Source organism: Haliotis asinina, chromosome 15, assembly GCF_037392515.1.
Source record: "Haliotis asinina isolate JCU_RB_2024 chromosome 15, JCU_Hal_asi_v2, whole genome shotgun sequence".
Classification (NCBI taxonomy): Eukaryota; Metazoa; Mollusca; class Gastropoda; order Lepetellida; family Haliotidae; genus Haliotis; species Haliotis asinina.
Window position 1 is genome coordinate 50,759,770 of NC_090294.1, and position 17,617 is coordinate 50,777,386.

Sequence of the window (17,617 nt, forward strand, 5' to 3'; positions counted from 1 at the left end):
GCTATTTCTGGCGAATGGTCAAGTACAGAATCTCTGATTGGCTATTGAACAGCCTTCACCTTTCCATTTGACATATGGCGGGAAATAGCACATGCAGTTTCTACGTAAATTAGGAAGTGATTCAATATTCCGTGTTTGCTGTCGCTGGCCATTTGACAGTGCATGTAATCCTCAGATAAGCGATATGATAGGTCAAGCGAAGATCTCATCCTTTTTCAGCCCTAAGAACACCAAGAGGCCAGCAGACACTGTTGCAGATCAGGTAACTAGGGATTCAGTGAAATACTGCTCTGGCTGTAACCGTGTGCAATGTATTCAGTGCACATTGCATAAAAGAGCTATTAATGTAGACGTGACCACTGATTCTTTTTGCTTAAACCTCGAAATGTATTATTGACAGAGTAGAAAATTGGAAAAAAAACTAGGGGAAGAAAACGTCAGCGTATTCATCTTGAAGTTTTTGTCTGTAAATATGTGAACTATTGATATGTTGAATACAGTACATGGAATAGAACTTTAACTATTACATGTGGCTCTTTAATCATTCGTTTACTGATATAAACGACCAAGCTGCATTTGTTATTTCATTGTTCTCAACACTTTGAGAAATTCGAACTAATGTCAATGATAGCCCAAAGTGACCAGATCTTAATTTTTTTCACCATAAGCTCAGGGTTGATGTACAACAGTTACGGCATGTAGTGATGGTATTGACAACAGTGATAAAATATATATTCAGCCAGAGGAGACTGAGTTTTAAATATTGCATCAAATTAACAGCAAAAAATTAACTAATACCACTACTGGTATCAGAGACCATATACCGATATATTGGTATATGGTCTCTGCTGATATATTACAACAAATGTTTCTGACTTCAGAACACCCCACCAAAGAAGACCAAACCTGACCGTGCCCCAGCTGAAGAGAAAGAAGCATCACCATGTTCTCAGACTTTGTCTCCAGAACAACGCAAGAAAATTGAAGAGAACCGGATTACAGCTCTATCAAAAATACATGCCAAGAAATCATCAGGCCTGGTTGTCAATGTTGGGAAAACTTGGCTGAAGGCTTTGGAACCCGAATTTTCAAAGTCTTACTTTATAGAGGTGAAAACATGTACTGATCAGTTGTACATAATGAGTCCCTGTGGTAGTGTCGGTTACGTTTTGTAGTCAGCAAACTATGCTGATGGAAGAAAGCTTTATGCTGGTCAGAAGTGTTGCTCACAATATCAATCACTAGATGTCAGGTCCACATTGTCATAAAGCTGAAATAGCGCTGAGTGTTGTTGCATGGAAAAGAAGAGAACTCTCATTCTCTCTCTGCCCATGTTTAAAGGGATCTCTGCCTCACCATGTTTAGGGATCACTGACCATGGCTCAGAATGTCTGTCTGATCATATTCATAAGGATCTGTCTGATTTAAATGAGTGGGATCTCTGTTTGAACAATTTTAAGGGGATGTCTGTCTCACCTCTGTTTGGCAATGTGCAGGGCATTGTTTCCATACTGTGTTGAGGGGATCTCTGTTTGACAGTGTTGATAGGGATTTCAGTCTGTCCATGTTGAGAGGGATCTCTGACTAAGTTGAGAGAGATATTTCACTGACCATCTTGAGGGGGATCTCTCTCTCACTGTGTTGTAATTTGTGTCTTCAGCTCAGTCAGTTTGTTCAGAATGAGCGCAGCAAGCACACCATCTACCCACCAGCAGACCAGGTGTTTAGCTGGACACAAACCTCGGACATTGATCGGGTAAGGTTTTTAATCATGTCGTAGCTGGCCTTGTGTAATTTTGTTTCCATTTGCGAAGAGAAACAAGGAAACTATTGTTTCTTTGATAATTGGGGGAAACATTGTCATTCCAATCCAGTGCTGTCCCATAATGCATCATGTCACTCTAAGATTTCTGGAATCAGCAACATTCTGATTAATGTCCTGGTTTCCACCTGTTGTCCAAGATGTCTTCCGCTTCACCATCACTGTGACATGGTGTGTTTTCTGTCCAGGTGAAGGTTGTGATACTGGGGCAGGACCCGTACCATGGACCCAAGCAGGCACATGGTACGTAGACTTAGAGTAAATATGGAGAGAAATGTTTTGTTTTAGCTTGACTTCCCTTTCGACTTTGAACAGCTGAAATGACTTCTGTGAGTGATATAGGTATATTGCTTTTAATAATGTTGTTATCAGTTAAGGTCATATAAAGCTGGGATAATGTAATGAATTACGGTGAAATAATGCCAAGATAATGTTATAAATATAGGTGATGTAAGGCTGGGATAATGTGATTATCAATTACAACGATAAGCTTGTCTTTTGTTATCAGTCACAGGAAAATAATACCAGGAAACTGTTGTCAGTCAAACTGATGTAGTGCTTGCGGACAGTAATGACAGGTGTGATACTTCCATATGTTTGTGTCCTTCCAGGCCTGTGTTTCAGTGTTCAACAAGGCGTCCCACCTCCACCCAGGTGAGAAATTTCACTTTCTTGTAACTACTATTATCATTCAGTTATATTTCTCTTGTCTTCAAATCCTTGTCTTCTAAACCACAGTATTAACTGGTACCATTTACTGTTGTGAGCTTTTTATTGTCAGAGCAGATGCCCAAACCTCTCCCTTCATTCATCATGAATCGGTGCTCATACATTTGTGGAATAACTTGTGAACAGGGGTCTTTTGCTAATGAGGGATATTTCTGTTCTTGTTATATTTTAGGTTTTATGGAAACAGGTTGGACTGAAACTAAACTTGGTTTGTTTCTGTGAAAACAGAATCTGTCCACTGTTTTGTAAGGTGTATAAACAGGTCCCAGGCTTGAAGTGCTGCCTTCTGACTGGTGGGTTGATAGTAGGAATCTTGTTGATGATTCATGGATGTCCCTCATTTATTGACTCTCACTCAGTCTTTGTCTGGCTCTCTATTTGTCTGCAGCCTGGTGAACATGTATAAGGAGCTTGAGAATGACATTGATGGGTTCAAGCACCCGGGACATGGAACCCTCACTGGCTGGGCCAGACAGGGTGAGTTGCAACCAGCAGACGTGTACCATTTGTCTGAAGCAAGCGTGAACCACTTCTTTGAAACCCAAGATTACTAAACTTTATTACCCTGTTTTACACAAAACTGATACGTTTGGATTAAAGTTCTACTGTGTGGTAAAATGTTTCCCCATGGATGTACTGTGTGACGCCCGTCGCTGAGTGATTGTCAGCGTAGGTCTAGAATATGTGAAAACTAACTCTAATTCTTTGATAATTTTCCAATCTTGCTCTGCATCATACAAGACATCCCTCCATCCTCCCTCTTGCAGGCGTTTTGCTTCTCAACGCCTGTCTGACGGTGCGAGCCCACAACGCCAACTCGCATGCCGGCAAGGGCTGGGAGAAGTTCACTGATGCTGTCATCTCTTGGCTCAACAAAAACGGAGATGGGATTGTCTTCATGTTATGGGGATCCTACGCCCAGAAGAAAGGAGCCTGCATTGACAAGGTACTACACATACCAATAACATTTTATATCTGGCTGAAAGGTCAACTACTTCAACCAGACTGGAAACCCAATTGGCTTGCTTGCAGGAATTCATGTATTGGGATGAATATTATGTATCATCAGCATGTGATTGATCAGCTTCCTTTATTAGGACTGGTATGCATTATAAAAGAACATTATGTTTACTAATATATAACAGATGGTATATGCACCAATCGACATTCCAGTAACTTCTTTGAGTGGCATGTTTAGAAGTTGGTGAATCAGATAAGGACAAAACGTTATGGATGAGCAACTTCTTTAATCAGGTGGAGCTCCTGAATAAAGAAGTTGCTCATCTATAAAGTTTTGTGCTTATCTGACATTCCAGTAAAGCAAGGCAGAGTTATCTCCCTTCGTCAGGCTCTACAAAACATGGCTTTGACTCTCAAATTTGCCAGATTGACACCTTGTCTAGAAACTCAACTCAGACATGCAGGATTTCATTGAATTGAGCTTCAACTCCAAAGATCTGCATAACCATGACAAGAGGTTGTTCCTCCAACATCAAACTCACTCACTGTAGTTGCCTTCCCTTGTACACAGGATGAGTAATGTTACTTTCTCAAGCATTATTCAAGCTGACTCAAAGAGATCTGTATCCTTGTTGTATAATTAACAACCTGTATGTGTTTAGTTTGTAAAATAACTTTTGTATAATTCAGAAACGGCATCACATCCTGAAGGCTGTCCACCCATCCCCACTGTCGGCACACAGAGGTTTCTTTGGATGCAAGCATTTCTCCCAGTGTAACAAGCTCCTCAAACAGCAGGGCAAGACCCCCATTGACTGGGGAAGTCTCCCCAGGGAATAGAGAAGACCAAAGAGCGAGGAACGATGCCAGCTGATCCACTGACGTCACTATGTTCATGATCACATCATATATCTTCAATAGGAGATCCAGACATGTATGTGTTATTTCAGATTGTTTCAGGTTCTCACAGAGAAGGTCCTGCCTGTGTTGATGTGTTTTGTTGTCACAATATGGTCAGTATTCTCATCTCACACTGCCATGCTTCTGTCTGTTGCCATGGTTATGTTACCAGTTATCATCATGTCTAGTGTTGTGTGTTCATTGTATCGTCAGAGAAACCGTTAGGGAGACATCAGTGGATGATTTTGTTGATTGTAGGTTATACCAGTTTATTCTTTTACTTAAATCAAACTGAACATTGTATCATATTTTAAGTTAGTCTGTTTGGTATGGACCTGCCTTGAGTAGGCCATTTTTAAAAGTATTTTAAGGTTGAAAGACTTGGAGAATTCAGAGTCCCGTGTCATTCTGGATGCTGATTTCTGATTGGCTTGAACTGACCTACATGGTTGACATGGCAACATACAAACAAATGTACATTCATATGTATATGAAGCATTGAATCTATGATTTAAAACCAAAATGTTGAGGGCGGTGTATTAAGGATAATTTTGTAGTGGCATCTCACAGAAGCAATATGAGCATAGATAATAGCCATACCACACAAATTCACTGCATGTAAGAAAAGGAGTATGGGCGTGCACACTCATGCATACATGCGCAGACACACATACACACGCACCATCTACACCGCTGACCCTGAAGACACATATTGAATCACACATGCTCTCATGTAGTGGTGCTGCTTAGGCTGCTATGATGATGTCCTGAGTGAGTGAGTGAGTGAGTCTGACTTCCTCTCCGGGTACCACCACTACTGTGTTCATGTATGGATGTGTCGATGAATGATCCGGGCAACACCTGGCAGCCTGGGTTGCACACCTCAACACATAACAGTAAACTAAAAACTGAGAGCTGTCATTAAATCAATTCTCAGTCATGATCCATGTGACATCTGTTGTTTGTTCTTGAGAGGAGATCATGGCGAGGATTACAACATCAATATTACATTTATGTTCACAGTCATGCTTGGCTTTTCTACAAAGAAGCTCACCTTGTCATGCTCCATGGTTGCCATGGTAACAAGTGTCATGGTAACCAGGCATATGAGAAGAAACAGCTATGAGAGCTTTACAGGAGAGCTTTATCATAACAGCACATCTGTATTTGGCTGAAATTAATTATATACAGGAGAATATTAATAGTCTTCAAAGTACATGATGACAGGTAGTTAATTATTCACAGGTACAGGAACATTTGAATATAGAACCAGTAACAACAATAAACCCTGCTTCTCTGAATTAGTATTGACATGGCATTGTTAGTAATGTTTTGACAAATTTCAGAGTAATTATTAGTGCAGGTCATTTTTTCATTTCATTCAAATTAATATAAGGGATCTATGTATCTTGTTTCCTGAGCCAACATGGATGAAAGGTCTGTGGTTGTCGCCCCTTTGATATGTGAGATGTGACAAGAGAAATCTGATACCTACTTTGGATACCACCTCAACTGTGTTCATTTGTGACTGGGTGTTTGACTTGTCCATGAGTGATTGACATGCCTGCGATTGTGTGATGTATCCAGTTGATTGGGAGACAAGTCCATGTGTGTGAGTGAGTGAGTGAGAGAGAGAGGGATAAAGGAGGTGACAATGACAGCACACTTAACCATGTTCTTCCTGAGGCATAGTAACATCCAGAAAAGTTCCAATCACAAGCAGGTCAGAACTAGACTAATGACTTATATCTGGCTCACACAGTTTTTGTTCATTTGTCAATAATGAGGTAGCATTGTGATCTTCATTAAAGTTGACTTCTGATTATGTTTCCCATGCAAGGCAATTGCCAGACCAAATTGGTTGTCAAGAGGTGTCTGGTACAACAATGCCACACCCCACAGGTTACAAGGGACTTTGTTAAGGTGAAATCATCCTGTGTTTTCGAAGAGCTGTAATCTGTGCAGCACATACACCAGTGTATTGTAACATGTTTCAAACAGTGCCATGTTGTGTTGCCCATGTTTATGTACAAGTGCTACATCAAATGTAATAAACAGTTTTACATGAAGCCAGCCGTAATGTTCCTTAAATGTAGAGTTGTCTCCATTAGGCATGAAGTCATTGGTTTGAATACAATCAATGGTGTAACTACTGTACATTACATTAGAGTCTCATTGGCGATGACCATCTAAACATTCACCATCAGAAGGTCTTTCCTTCGACAGTTGTCACAAGTGTTTCAAACTCTGCCGTACAACAGTAGTTCCAAAATCGTTTGTGTTAGATTAGAAGAAAATATTATTTGTTGTTATTTAATCGGAGCACCACTACCGGAAGCTGTGAATCCTCGTTGGCCCTGCTGTCTGCCTATGGTTTATCTTGTATAGGTAGGAAGCTGAGACAAGACTGGTAGTAGTAGTAGTAGTAGTATTCTGGGCCCACTGGCACAAAACGGTCATAGAGCTACAATTATTGTAAATCCTTAAGATCGCGATCTTAGGATTCGGCTGTAATCGACATCCACATGTGCAAGTGGGCCTTGGTGAGTAAAATTACTGAAGGAAACGTCACACGAGGGATGGAACCAAAATATGTCTATCAATGTTTGTTCTCAGCAAAGCCCAGCCAACAAAAACCATCGCAGCAACGTATAGCAACCCTTATTGATGTTGTTTCGGGTCGCTCTGAGGTTGTCTGGCCAGACAGCAAACAATGTTTGCAGTGATTTGATCCGGTGAAAAGACTTAACACAAACGAGGAGATTCAGAGTACCTTCACGAAAGGATTTGACCCCCAAAATTAGTTTGATAGGTTAGCTGGAAACCTTTTGCAAAAATCAATGAACCCAGAAAATGAAATGTGAGAAGACACACTGGGTCCCTTGTAGAAGCCCGTGTGTGGTGTCCCATGTTGTATTATTGGAATAAAACTGGAGGATTGCTTGTTATCTCTCTAATAATAATAACAACAAGCATTGTCACTAAGGTCACAATTATCGCCGCAAATTATCAAATTTAACTTAAAAAGTAATGAAAATTAAGGTAGTAGTTTAAGATGAAGTTAAATGTGCCTTCCCAAGATGAAGCTTGGTGGTGAATGCGAAACTCCAGTAACCAGTTCTGGAGATATGTTGACAAGATTAACATGCTGGTGAACATGCTGAAATCATCTCCGTGACCTTGAACAAGATCCGTGACCCTCATGGACAAGCAATGAATATGTTATTATACATTATATTTTAGGATTCATTTAGCTCCCTTCAGAAACCTTTCAGATCAGAAAGCAAACAACATCGGTTATGACGTTGTATCAGCTGTGACGTCATCCCGACCTAAGTTACAATAAGACTCGAATTACGTCAAACACCTTCTTGTACATCAAACACCTTCTTGTACGTCAAACACCTTGTACATAATGGGTGGACGGATAACTGCGATAACACACCTATGAATGTTATTTCTTACTCAAAGTTTATCAGTGGATGAACTGCCCAGAACGAAACCAGGCTGATCTGATTTTGTTACAGTCCATACTCTGTAATTCGAACTTAATTTATATTGTTTTCAACAAGACCGATTAGATATTGACCAAGATCTTTAATGGATGAAACTTCTTTTAATCTTTCACACACAATGTTTCGGGGTCATTTCAGAAATGCTGTTTGTAAAAGATTAAAAAAGATTCATCCATAAAAGATCTTGGTCATCTATAACCACTTCTAATGCCACCAAAAGACACCATTGGTTATTTGCGGAAATGTCACTTTTATTATCAAGGATGTAGGTGTTTCAGTAACGTGACACGGTGGCCTTGTTACGTAACGGAACAATCTCTACAGGTTCACCTGGGCTTGTTCCTGGTGGGCCTGACTAGGTTGTTGATCATCCTGCCTCGATGTAACAGTGGAAGCGTCTGGCGTGATGCGTAGATCCTTGAGGTAATCTGGCTCCGGTTACGGAAAGATTGTCTTCTGTTCCACTTTGTCCTATCGTTCGGCGCAGGAGAAGCATCAGTGCATCTCAGTTTTTCAGTATCTGAGGCTGTGCAGTCCGACTTATCCCTGTCTCTCTCTGTCGCGGTACACCCTTGAGGAGTGTCTTTCTCAGTATCAAGCAAGGTCTTCAGGATCTCCATGTGTGGCTTAGTCGGAGATGCTGGCTGCTTGTCCCTTGCGATCGAATCCCCACGGCACATGTCAGCCTCACCCGCGGCTTCCCCAGAGGTTAGGCTCTGGGATTTGTTTGTCTTCTTCCCGCGTGGCTTTCTGTCATCGTCAGATTGAAAAGCAACCCTCCGATTTCGTCCAAATTTCTTGCCACCCTCACGTTCCCCCAGCCGTATAACAGTTCCTTCCACGCTGTCTAGTTCTCCATCCAAGCTGCAGTCTGCACTCATATTCCCAAGACTCAAGCTCCCCCTTCCCCTGCCACCCTCGCCATCAAATGCCCGCAGTGTGAGCGTCTGTCCTCCCCGTGTTAGTTGAGCTGATTTCAACCTCCTCGATCCGACCTGTTCACTCGCGTTCTTGTTGGTGTCAAATATTTTATACTCTGAGATGTCGTAACTCTGTATCTTCCTGTGGTAGATGTCATTCCTTATTTGCCTCTCACTATCGCTGGATCTGAGAGGAATGAGCGGAGTGACGTCAGGGGCTAACCTTCCCATTTGTGTATCATTACCGTCGTCCATTTTGTACACCTGACGATGTCGGGAGCCTGGGGCACTCCTCAAGCACCTGCCGCTGCGAAACCTGTCTGGTACAGACTCGGGGTTGTCTATGTGAGAGGAATCCGTCATCCGTCCACTATCTTTCAATTCACTCTCTGCGTTGTCCACAAGGCAGCAGGCAATGCACGCACTCCTGTTGTGATGTTTGGCCACGTGATCCGTAGTCTCTTCATCTTCCCTCGAAGATTCTGATGATGGCTTGAACATCACATGCGTGGTAAGATCCGTCGACAGGTTGATGTCTACAAAGGTAATGCCATTGGGCCCAGTTTCTGTGACGTTAGATGTTTCCGAGTCAGACGCCACAAGGGAATCTGGTGGCGTTGCCCTTGCGAGCGCGCTCGTGGAGCTGTTTGTGACTGACGTCGCTTCAGTGGGCGTCTCCTGTCCACACTCAGGCACTTCATTTCGAACACGATGAGGCTCATTTAGGCTTTTCAGTTCTTCGCACACGGCGGCCGATATCCGGTCTGCGGGATTCATATCTTCTGGTTTATGGTCAGTGGTTCCGACATTGAACTTCACCTCGAGACAAACGTTGGGGTTACCAAAGACATTATCTTTACCCACTGGTAGAGTGTCACGTAGCGACTTAGGGACAAGATCAAATTCACTGCTGCACACGTGGCAATCGGGTCCATGATCACAGTGGGAAGGATTAAACACATCACGTATTTCCTCGTCTGTGAGGTTTGAGTTGGACCCGGATGACGCCAGAAAGGACTTCCACCTGTTGGGTGAATATATGATATATTCTCTAATGCTTTCCAAAATGAACATATATCTGCGAATATGTTTCCAGCAATTCCCAGACTGTAATGAAGGTTTTCCTCATATCGGTTGTCCAATCAATTTAATGTTCATATTTGAGCAGCGACCCTCAGCAACGTGACATCATAAAACATTTCAGCTGAAAAGTGATTGATGTCACGCATTGTTCATATCATCCTCGATATCTCCAGGGTATACGTTCCGATAAGTCTCCACTATACCAAGGATGCATCTAGATGTCTTCACTACGAGTTAATTTTTTGGGAAATTGAACATGGGTATAGATTAAGCTTGCAGTAATCTATTTCATGACATCTGGACCTCACTTGGGTGAAATAATAGGTATATCCCACAGTTCATAAATTACTATATACTTTACATAAATGCTTCGTCCGGCTGGCTATCGTCTCTATAGTTTCACATGTATTTAGACACGAATGAAAACAGAGACTTCTTGGGTTACCGAGAAAACACTGTCTTCGGTTGCGTTGGTTGCAATCCAAAAATTCAGTATTTCCAGTTTTTGTATCGTTCTCTTATCTAGTTATGAAATGGCAGTTTTGTTTAATCAAATGGTTATGGTTATTTTTTTCTGTTATTAAACAAAGTAAGGCTTGGATGTTGTCAGTTTTCTGCATTATGTACCATAATACGCACCATATCATTTCAGCCTACTATCACATGCATCGTTGCCAAAACTTGTCGTCCCGAAAACGTTAGAAAGTGCTCGACAAGCCACCGCCATGGGGTTGCGGCACGTACCTTTCAATGTCCAGGAACATGTCTGACGTAACTCTCTCAGGACGTGACAAATCTTCATCCGACTCACTTCCCCGACCTATAGGAGTTAAACACAGTTAATTATTCATCGATTACAACTTCACATTCCAAACTATTCCGTTTCAGCATCTCTGAGTTAAAAAACCCCGGTGCCGTTGTACAAAACTTAGTCGCTGTAATATTCGTCCCACACGGTAACATAGACGTAAGGTGTCGGAGCACTACGGTTGTTTTGTACAATAGTACCCAGATCTAACACAGAGTCGTAAGAGAATATATTCTTGACAATGTCTCAGCCAGCAGCGTCTGCTAAACAACAATCTCTGCACATGCGCTGCAGAACTATCTAGCAACAGTGCCTTTAGCCAAGGTTCAGAAGAGACTATCGTCTAATCAGTATCGTCGCGTGGTGGACGGAGCCTAGCACTGACCCATTCACCCTGTTGTTAGTGCCAATACTTGTAAAATAGAATACTTTGAAGATAAGAGGGGTTCTTTTTCTAGCCAGATAAACTATTTACCTCACTGTTTTCCTGCTAGGAGAGGAGATAAACATGTTATTAACTAAGAAAGGAAAACATTCTATTTATAAAGTATGTTCATATAAAAACGTATCATGTGTCGACACTAAAGATCTCTGTCATATTGAAAGACGTGAAGTAGTTCCGGTGTTCTGACTGAGTTGCTCTAACGCTGCATTGAACATCCTTTTTCTTAATGTCAGCTTTATGTGCGAGAAGAGCAAGAAGTGATTAATTTCTTGGACTTCTTGACACGGTGCTGACAAACGTACTAACATAATTTGGACAAACTGGGATTCGAACCCAGAATCATTCGTTTCTGAATTAACAGGTTTGGGCCTTTCTATGGGACGCGACTCTGTCACTCGTGCTCCCATTTCCTTCATAAATGTCTTTTCTCAACACCTTGGCCACCTCGAGAGATAACGTGAACTATTTGGTTATTATGCTGGAACGGACAAAGACCATGCAGACCCACCCTTCATTCCAAGTATTTCATCCGAAGGTACGTCTCTCGGGGAGAGGGGGTCAAATGGTCCGTGATGGTATGGCGGGAAGGGAAACGGCCAAGAGTCATCTTCCAGGCTGCGGGTGTTGCCATAATCGGAATCTTCCTCTCTGACAACAGAAGACAGTGTGATGCATACAGTATGTCCTGGCTATAATGTCACCGTTTGTTCAGGAGAAAACATGGCATTATATCTAGGGTGGCAGTATAACCGTAGAGAACAGTTAGAGGCCCAATCAACACGGTGATGATTGAGCTGGTGTCTCCTGTAATGAATCTTTAATGACTGAATAATTCCACCATCTAGGGACTGCAGGTTACTTGTTTTATGTGGCAGGAAGTCTATTGTCACATGTGTTATCCCATCTGGGATTACATGACAACTTAAAGCAGTAATGAGTTTGGTCGATTAATTTGAGTCATGGCAATGAACCAATTCAGTTATGTTTGCTACATGCAGTCAGTGCGATTGGCATTATAACCCTTGACAAATGGCATTATATCCACTTTGGCATTATCACCAGGATCTATAGACAGGAAATCCGTCCTGGCAAAAACATGTCATTATATCCAGGATGGCATTATCACCAGGGTGCACTATACATGGGACGTTGTAAACGGCGCTGTCGTTACCATTTGCAGCTTGACGTGGGAGAGAGAGTGAGTCTTGATTTATGCCTCTTTTAGCAATATTCCAGCAATATTGGGATACACTAGGCATGGACATCACACATTGTGCCTATGTGGGGAATCGAACCCGGCTCTTCGGCGTCGAGCTAACGTCTCAACCATTAAGCTACCCCACCGCTCCAGACGTGGGAAACCATCGGGTGGAAATTAAGCACACAGATCTCCGTCCGTAAACTAGTGTGTTGTCATTAGACAAGCTTATATTGCTTTGCAATTGTAGAATTGTTCGAGGTCACAGATAGTGAGGAGGGCCTGGGTTATCTACCCATGACTGATTTCTCTATTGTTTGTTTAATACCACAGCTGTGTGGCGGCGGTCTGAAAATAAGTCTGCAATTGGGATATGATGACATGCCAACAAGGTCATCGGACCTGACACTCGATCTCGTTAGTCTGCTTTTACTCCAAACACAGGTTATTTGTAACTCTGATCTTCACGGGAACCGAACAATCAATATCAGTTTCAGCCTGAGAGCTTCTGAGATCGCTCCATGGCTTTGACAGCACGTTTTGTACATAACGAGGGGTGGTGGTGTAGCCTAGTGGTCAAAGCATTCGCTCGACACACCGAAGACCCGGGTTCAATTCCTCCCATGGGTACAATGTGTGAGGACCATTTCTGCTGTCCCCTGCCGTGACATTGCTGGATAATTGCTAAAAGTGGCGTGTGTGAAATACTTGACACCTGCCAAGCGTACCTCCTATATGGTTCTCCAACAGTCACCTTTACTGGAGAATGGACTTGTTTCTGGTCATCGCCCGCTTTCTTGGGTGAGTCCAAATTCACTGTACTCCGAGGGGTAGTGGGTGGTGCTACAGGCGAATTTGGTCGACGATCATCTTCCCGATGTGGGCTGATGCGATTTGCCTTCTTCTTCTTCCCAGTGGATCGCGACGTCTTCTTCACCGGGGACTTGTGCCGCGGTAGGTTTGTCGCGTTTCTCTTGGGAGACGCCGATGTTCCTGAGGTAACACCTGGCGACGGCTTCTCTGGGGCTGCCACGGAAGTAATACCAACAGACGTTATGCCAACACCACAGTCGTAAAACAACCGAATAAGTGACATACTAATGTTTCAGGTTCCCCATTCACAAAGCGTTCGTAACTTTACGACCTATCGTAACTATTGAATACATCATTGGCTTAGGTGCAATGAACGCTTTGTAGATAGGTCCCTGTTCATTGCTCCATCCCTTAAGTAACGAAGACAATCTTCAAAATGACTACATCAGTAGCGATCACGGGGTTTGGAAGTGACTGACGTCCAAGGATCAGTATTTCCAAGATTCGACCTGCGGACCCTTGTCGACTACATAGCATAACCCGCTGTCCGACATCGCGGAAACTGGCTGTAGAGAAAGGTGACTGGGCGTTTAAAATACCCAGACGTGTAGAACTTACAGTGTATATAACCGCATTAACAGTCACCTGCAGTGCTTACATTTATGGCTTTGGTTCTTCTTTGTCAGGCCAGACAACTTAGCCTTGAGGACCTCCCGTGTGCTGATGTCCAGTGTTGGAGGACTGTCCACTGACCTGACGGCGTCGTTTGGTTCGACGTGGTCGTGCTGTCCCTGTTGGTGTATCTCCTGCATCATCCCCAGCATCGCCTGTGTGTCTGCTCCAATCTGTTTGCCCACTACACGTGGCTGGCCAATGGGCACCTCCGTTTTCTTCACACACTCCAGAGGGGCGTGGTTGGCGGCGGCGGTGGCAATGCGCGCCAGAGTAGCTGCTGATGACCCTCCGCCAAATCTAGCCCACAGAACGTTGTGGGTGGCACATTCTTCTTGGCGCTTCTTGGAAGGGGACGGGCGATACACCCAACCTGAAAAATATTCCATAATACCAACACCACATCCAGAAGTCAAAACCCCCTTCCTGTTACATACACTGAAATGAAAGAACTTGGTTTAACGCGACGTTGAACCGTTGTTCGTGTATGTCACTGCATGTTGGCTGGATGAATTAGAAAGCCCCGAGGAGATGCAGGTCTGGAAAGGTTGTTGAAACGCACGAGCACCTCTATGTCACTAACAAACCGAGAAACATGATAAGAGCGAATGGAGACAAGAACGCATACACGTTTACGGCCTACCTTTAGAAGACAGCACCACAAGTTGTGGTATTCTGAAGGTGCTCCTGCGTTACATCACAGCAAATTGCACTGCCCCAAGGGGCTGGCTACTCGTGCCCCAACATATAACACGTCACGTCAACAGCAGTTTGTTGTCAGTGTCATTCCACATCTAGCATTTATGACACGACCAATCCAGAAAAACTTTGTGAAAATGAACAGTGGGGGAATGCTGTCTATCAATAGATTCTTTGCTATAGACTCAGTTATAACATGAAGAAATGGTCATCCTTTATATCTCCAGGTTATACGTTCCGATAATTCTCCTCTATAGTAGTGAACGTATAGCCTGAATAGTGGAGAGTTATCGGAACGTATAGCCTGTATAGTGGAGAGTTATCGGAACGTATAGCCTGCATAGTGGAGAGCTATCGGGAGGTATAACCTCTATAGTGGAGAGTTATCGGAACGTATAGCCTGTATAGTGGAGAGTTATCTGAAGGTATAGCCTGCATAGCGGAGAGTTATTGGGAGGTATAACCTGTATAGTGGAGAGTTATCGGAACATATAGCCTCTATGGTGGAGAGTTATCGGAACGTTTAGCCTGCATAGTGGAGAGTTATCGGGAGGTATATAGCCTGTATAGTGGAGAGCTATCGGAACGAATAACCCCTATAGTGAAGAGTTATCGGGAGGTATAGCCTCTATAGTGGAGAGTTATCGGGAGGTACCTGTAGATATCGAGGACGGGGATAATAATGCTGACTGCAGAGTAAAAACAACATTCAGTCCATCTTGTCACGTGTGCTACATTTAGTGCAATCATGTTTTACAGCTTGATAACAACTGCAGCGGAGACAGGTCGGGTAGCCATAGTAAATTTCATCATCAGCTCGGGTACCCTTGCCAACTGTACACGCAACCCAGAAAGTGAAAGGGAGTTCTTCCAGGAAGCGCTGCCTAGTCGCATTATAAATGATTATATTTATTAATGTTTATTTTCTAGGACTGTTTTTAAGGTATACAAACCAGGGAACTCCTTTTTGTGCTGGTTCTTTATCATTTCGGCCTCGTCGTAGTACGGCTGTTTTTCCTCCTGACTGAGGCTGTTCCAGACTTCCCCCAGTTTAACGCTGATCTGGGAGTTGGTGTCGGAATTGAACTGCGACGCGAGCTTGGCCCGATAGGTGCGTGCCCATACCATGAACGCGTTCATTGGACGCTTGACGTTGCCGCTCTTATTTCGGAAACTGGAGCCTGGCGTACGATAGCGATCGCCTGTGCCTGTGATAAAATAGAAGATGTTAACGTATCAGTAAAACAACACGAAAAATGGAGGACAGATGTTATATTTACAACACAGCAGGAAAATCAGTCTCAAACTGTATGTAAGGTTAATACAATGTATTCACTTAAGAGGTTTAATTGCATCATACCATACTTGTAAATGCAAATGCCCGGAGACTATAATGATTGTTTCCGCTTATTTTGAGTTTCTTCTAGGTATTCAAAGTGAGTTAGCGATAAACTGGAATTAAACTGGAATTAAGTGAGTGAGTGATTTAAAGTTGAATCAGCAATATTCGAACTATATGGCGACGGTCTGTAAATAATTGAATCGGGATCAGACAATGAAGTGATCAATAGCCTGAACATCGATCAACCCAATTGATATACGAAACATATCAACCAAGTCGGAGAGCCTTTCCGCCTGGTCCCGTTAGTCGCCTCTCACGACAAGTATGGGTTGCTGAAGACCAATTCTAGCACGGATCTTCGTGGGTACCGAAAAATCGTGGTACCACGTGAAGCGTAAATATGAACGATTAAACTTAAACTGCTTGGAATATAACTGGCACATCAATACTCAGCTATTCCACCATGACCAATAATTGATTACCTTGGTCCATCAACGACTGACAAAATGCATTGAGTAAGACTACGAAATATCGCATACCTCCCGCCATCTTTGAAAGAAGTTAAAAGTTCGGGTTCGGGTGACATGACACCAAGCATTGTACCACGCACTGACACCATGAGTTTTCAACATGTATAATATAACCATGACAATGAAATCACCTACCCGGTACCAAATCCTTGACCCGGTCCGACGAGACGGATACCGCTTCCGGGGAATTTTGACTTCCTTTGGTCTTGATCCCGGAAGTTGGACTGCCTTTGACGGGTGGGTTGTTGGGGATCCTTGACGCCCCGTTGTCATCATGTGATGAGATGCTCTGAGAGTTGGTTGTAATAACTGGAATCTTGTTGAGATACACCACATGGCCAGGCTGAGCTGTTTTGGTGGCAGTCTGCTCGACACTATGTATGGGAACTAAGTTAATGTCTGAGAGTTTCTGTCCAGGCTGAAGGAAGACAAAACGTACGTCCGGTTTTCGAGGAGCCGGTGCTATCGACTGAATCTTAGATACATCCTGATCAGGGGGCTTTTTGATTCCCATTTGCTGTCCTATTATTCCATTACTAAAGTTGGATTCTCGGGACCCTCTCGGGTTCACGGTCTCAGTAGCTACACGCAAACCACTATCGCTGGAACCCATGTTTACACTTTTCTGTGTCGGCGAATCATTGGAAATATCCATCTTTGTTTCTGAGTCATCCGATGATTGTTGTAAATCAGTCCTCAGAATCTGATCTGCCGCCAGTTGCTCTCTGCTGAATGTTGCGTTTATCGTTTTATCCCCTTTTCCTCGCCAAGGAACAGTGAAAGCCTTATTCGGGTTGACGGAACGTTTAGCTGCGCTAACTGCGTTACCCATCATAGACGTAGCAAGAATGTGAGAGATGAAGGCGATGATGAAGATGGCCGTCCGTCATATGAACTGCCGTTGTCTATGACGTCATTCGAATTGTAATGACGTCACTTCCATAGTAACGCCACAGCAATTGTTCATTTCAAGGTATCGATGCGAAATAATAATGCAATCAACAAATTATACTGATGACTTAAAGTAATGACCTGATAAAGCGGTATATTAGATGCTGTCGAACTGCCTTTTATACTTTACTGCTGCTGTAAATACACTCTGTATATAGATATTATCACAGTGGAATATCTAGTTATGGTGCAAACCAGGGTATCGTATATATCACTGTAAAAGACTACAC

General features: G+C 43.1%; 2 protein-coding genes across 2 annotated transcripts; one reads left to right on the top strand and one right to left on the bottom strand.

Moving 5' to 3' along the window:
- Positions 1–50: 50 nt before the first annotated feature.
- On the top strand, positions 51–6,480 carry LOC137265741 (uracil-DNA glycosylase-like). The gene is made up of 8 exons (XM_067801191.1): positions 51–262; positions 882–1,109; positions 1,661–1,756; positions 2,011–2,065; positions 2,434–2,476; positions 2,940–3,028; positions 3,319–3,497; positions 4,202–6,480. Exons 1-8 carry the CDS (start codon positions 92–94, stop codon positions 4,349–4,351), a joined length of 1,011 nt encoding a protein of 336 aa, XP_067657292.1. The 5' UTR covers positions 51–91; the 3' UTR covers positions 4,352–6,480.
- A 1,772-nt stretch (positions 6,481–8,252) lies between these two features.
- On the bottom strand, positions 8,253–17,268 carry LOC137265234 (uncharacterized). Its single transcript, XM_067800588.1, has 7 exons — positions 16,572–17,268; positions 15,518–15,772; positions 13,852–14,238; positions 13,089–13,406; positions 11,678–11,789; positions 10,674–10,739; positions 8,253–9,870 (listed from the first exon to the last, which is right to left on the bottom strand). The coding sequence occupies exons 1-7, from the start codon at positions 17,266–17,268 to the stop codon at positions 8,253–8,255; spliced, it is 3,453 nt and encodes a 1,150-aa protein (XP_067656689.1).
- Between the last annotated feature and the right edge of the window lie 349 nt (positions 17,269–17,617).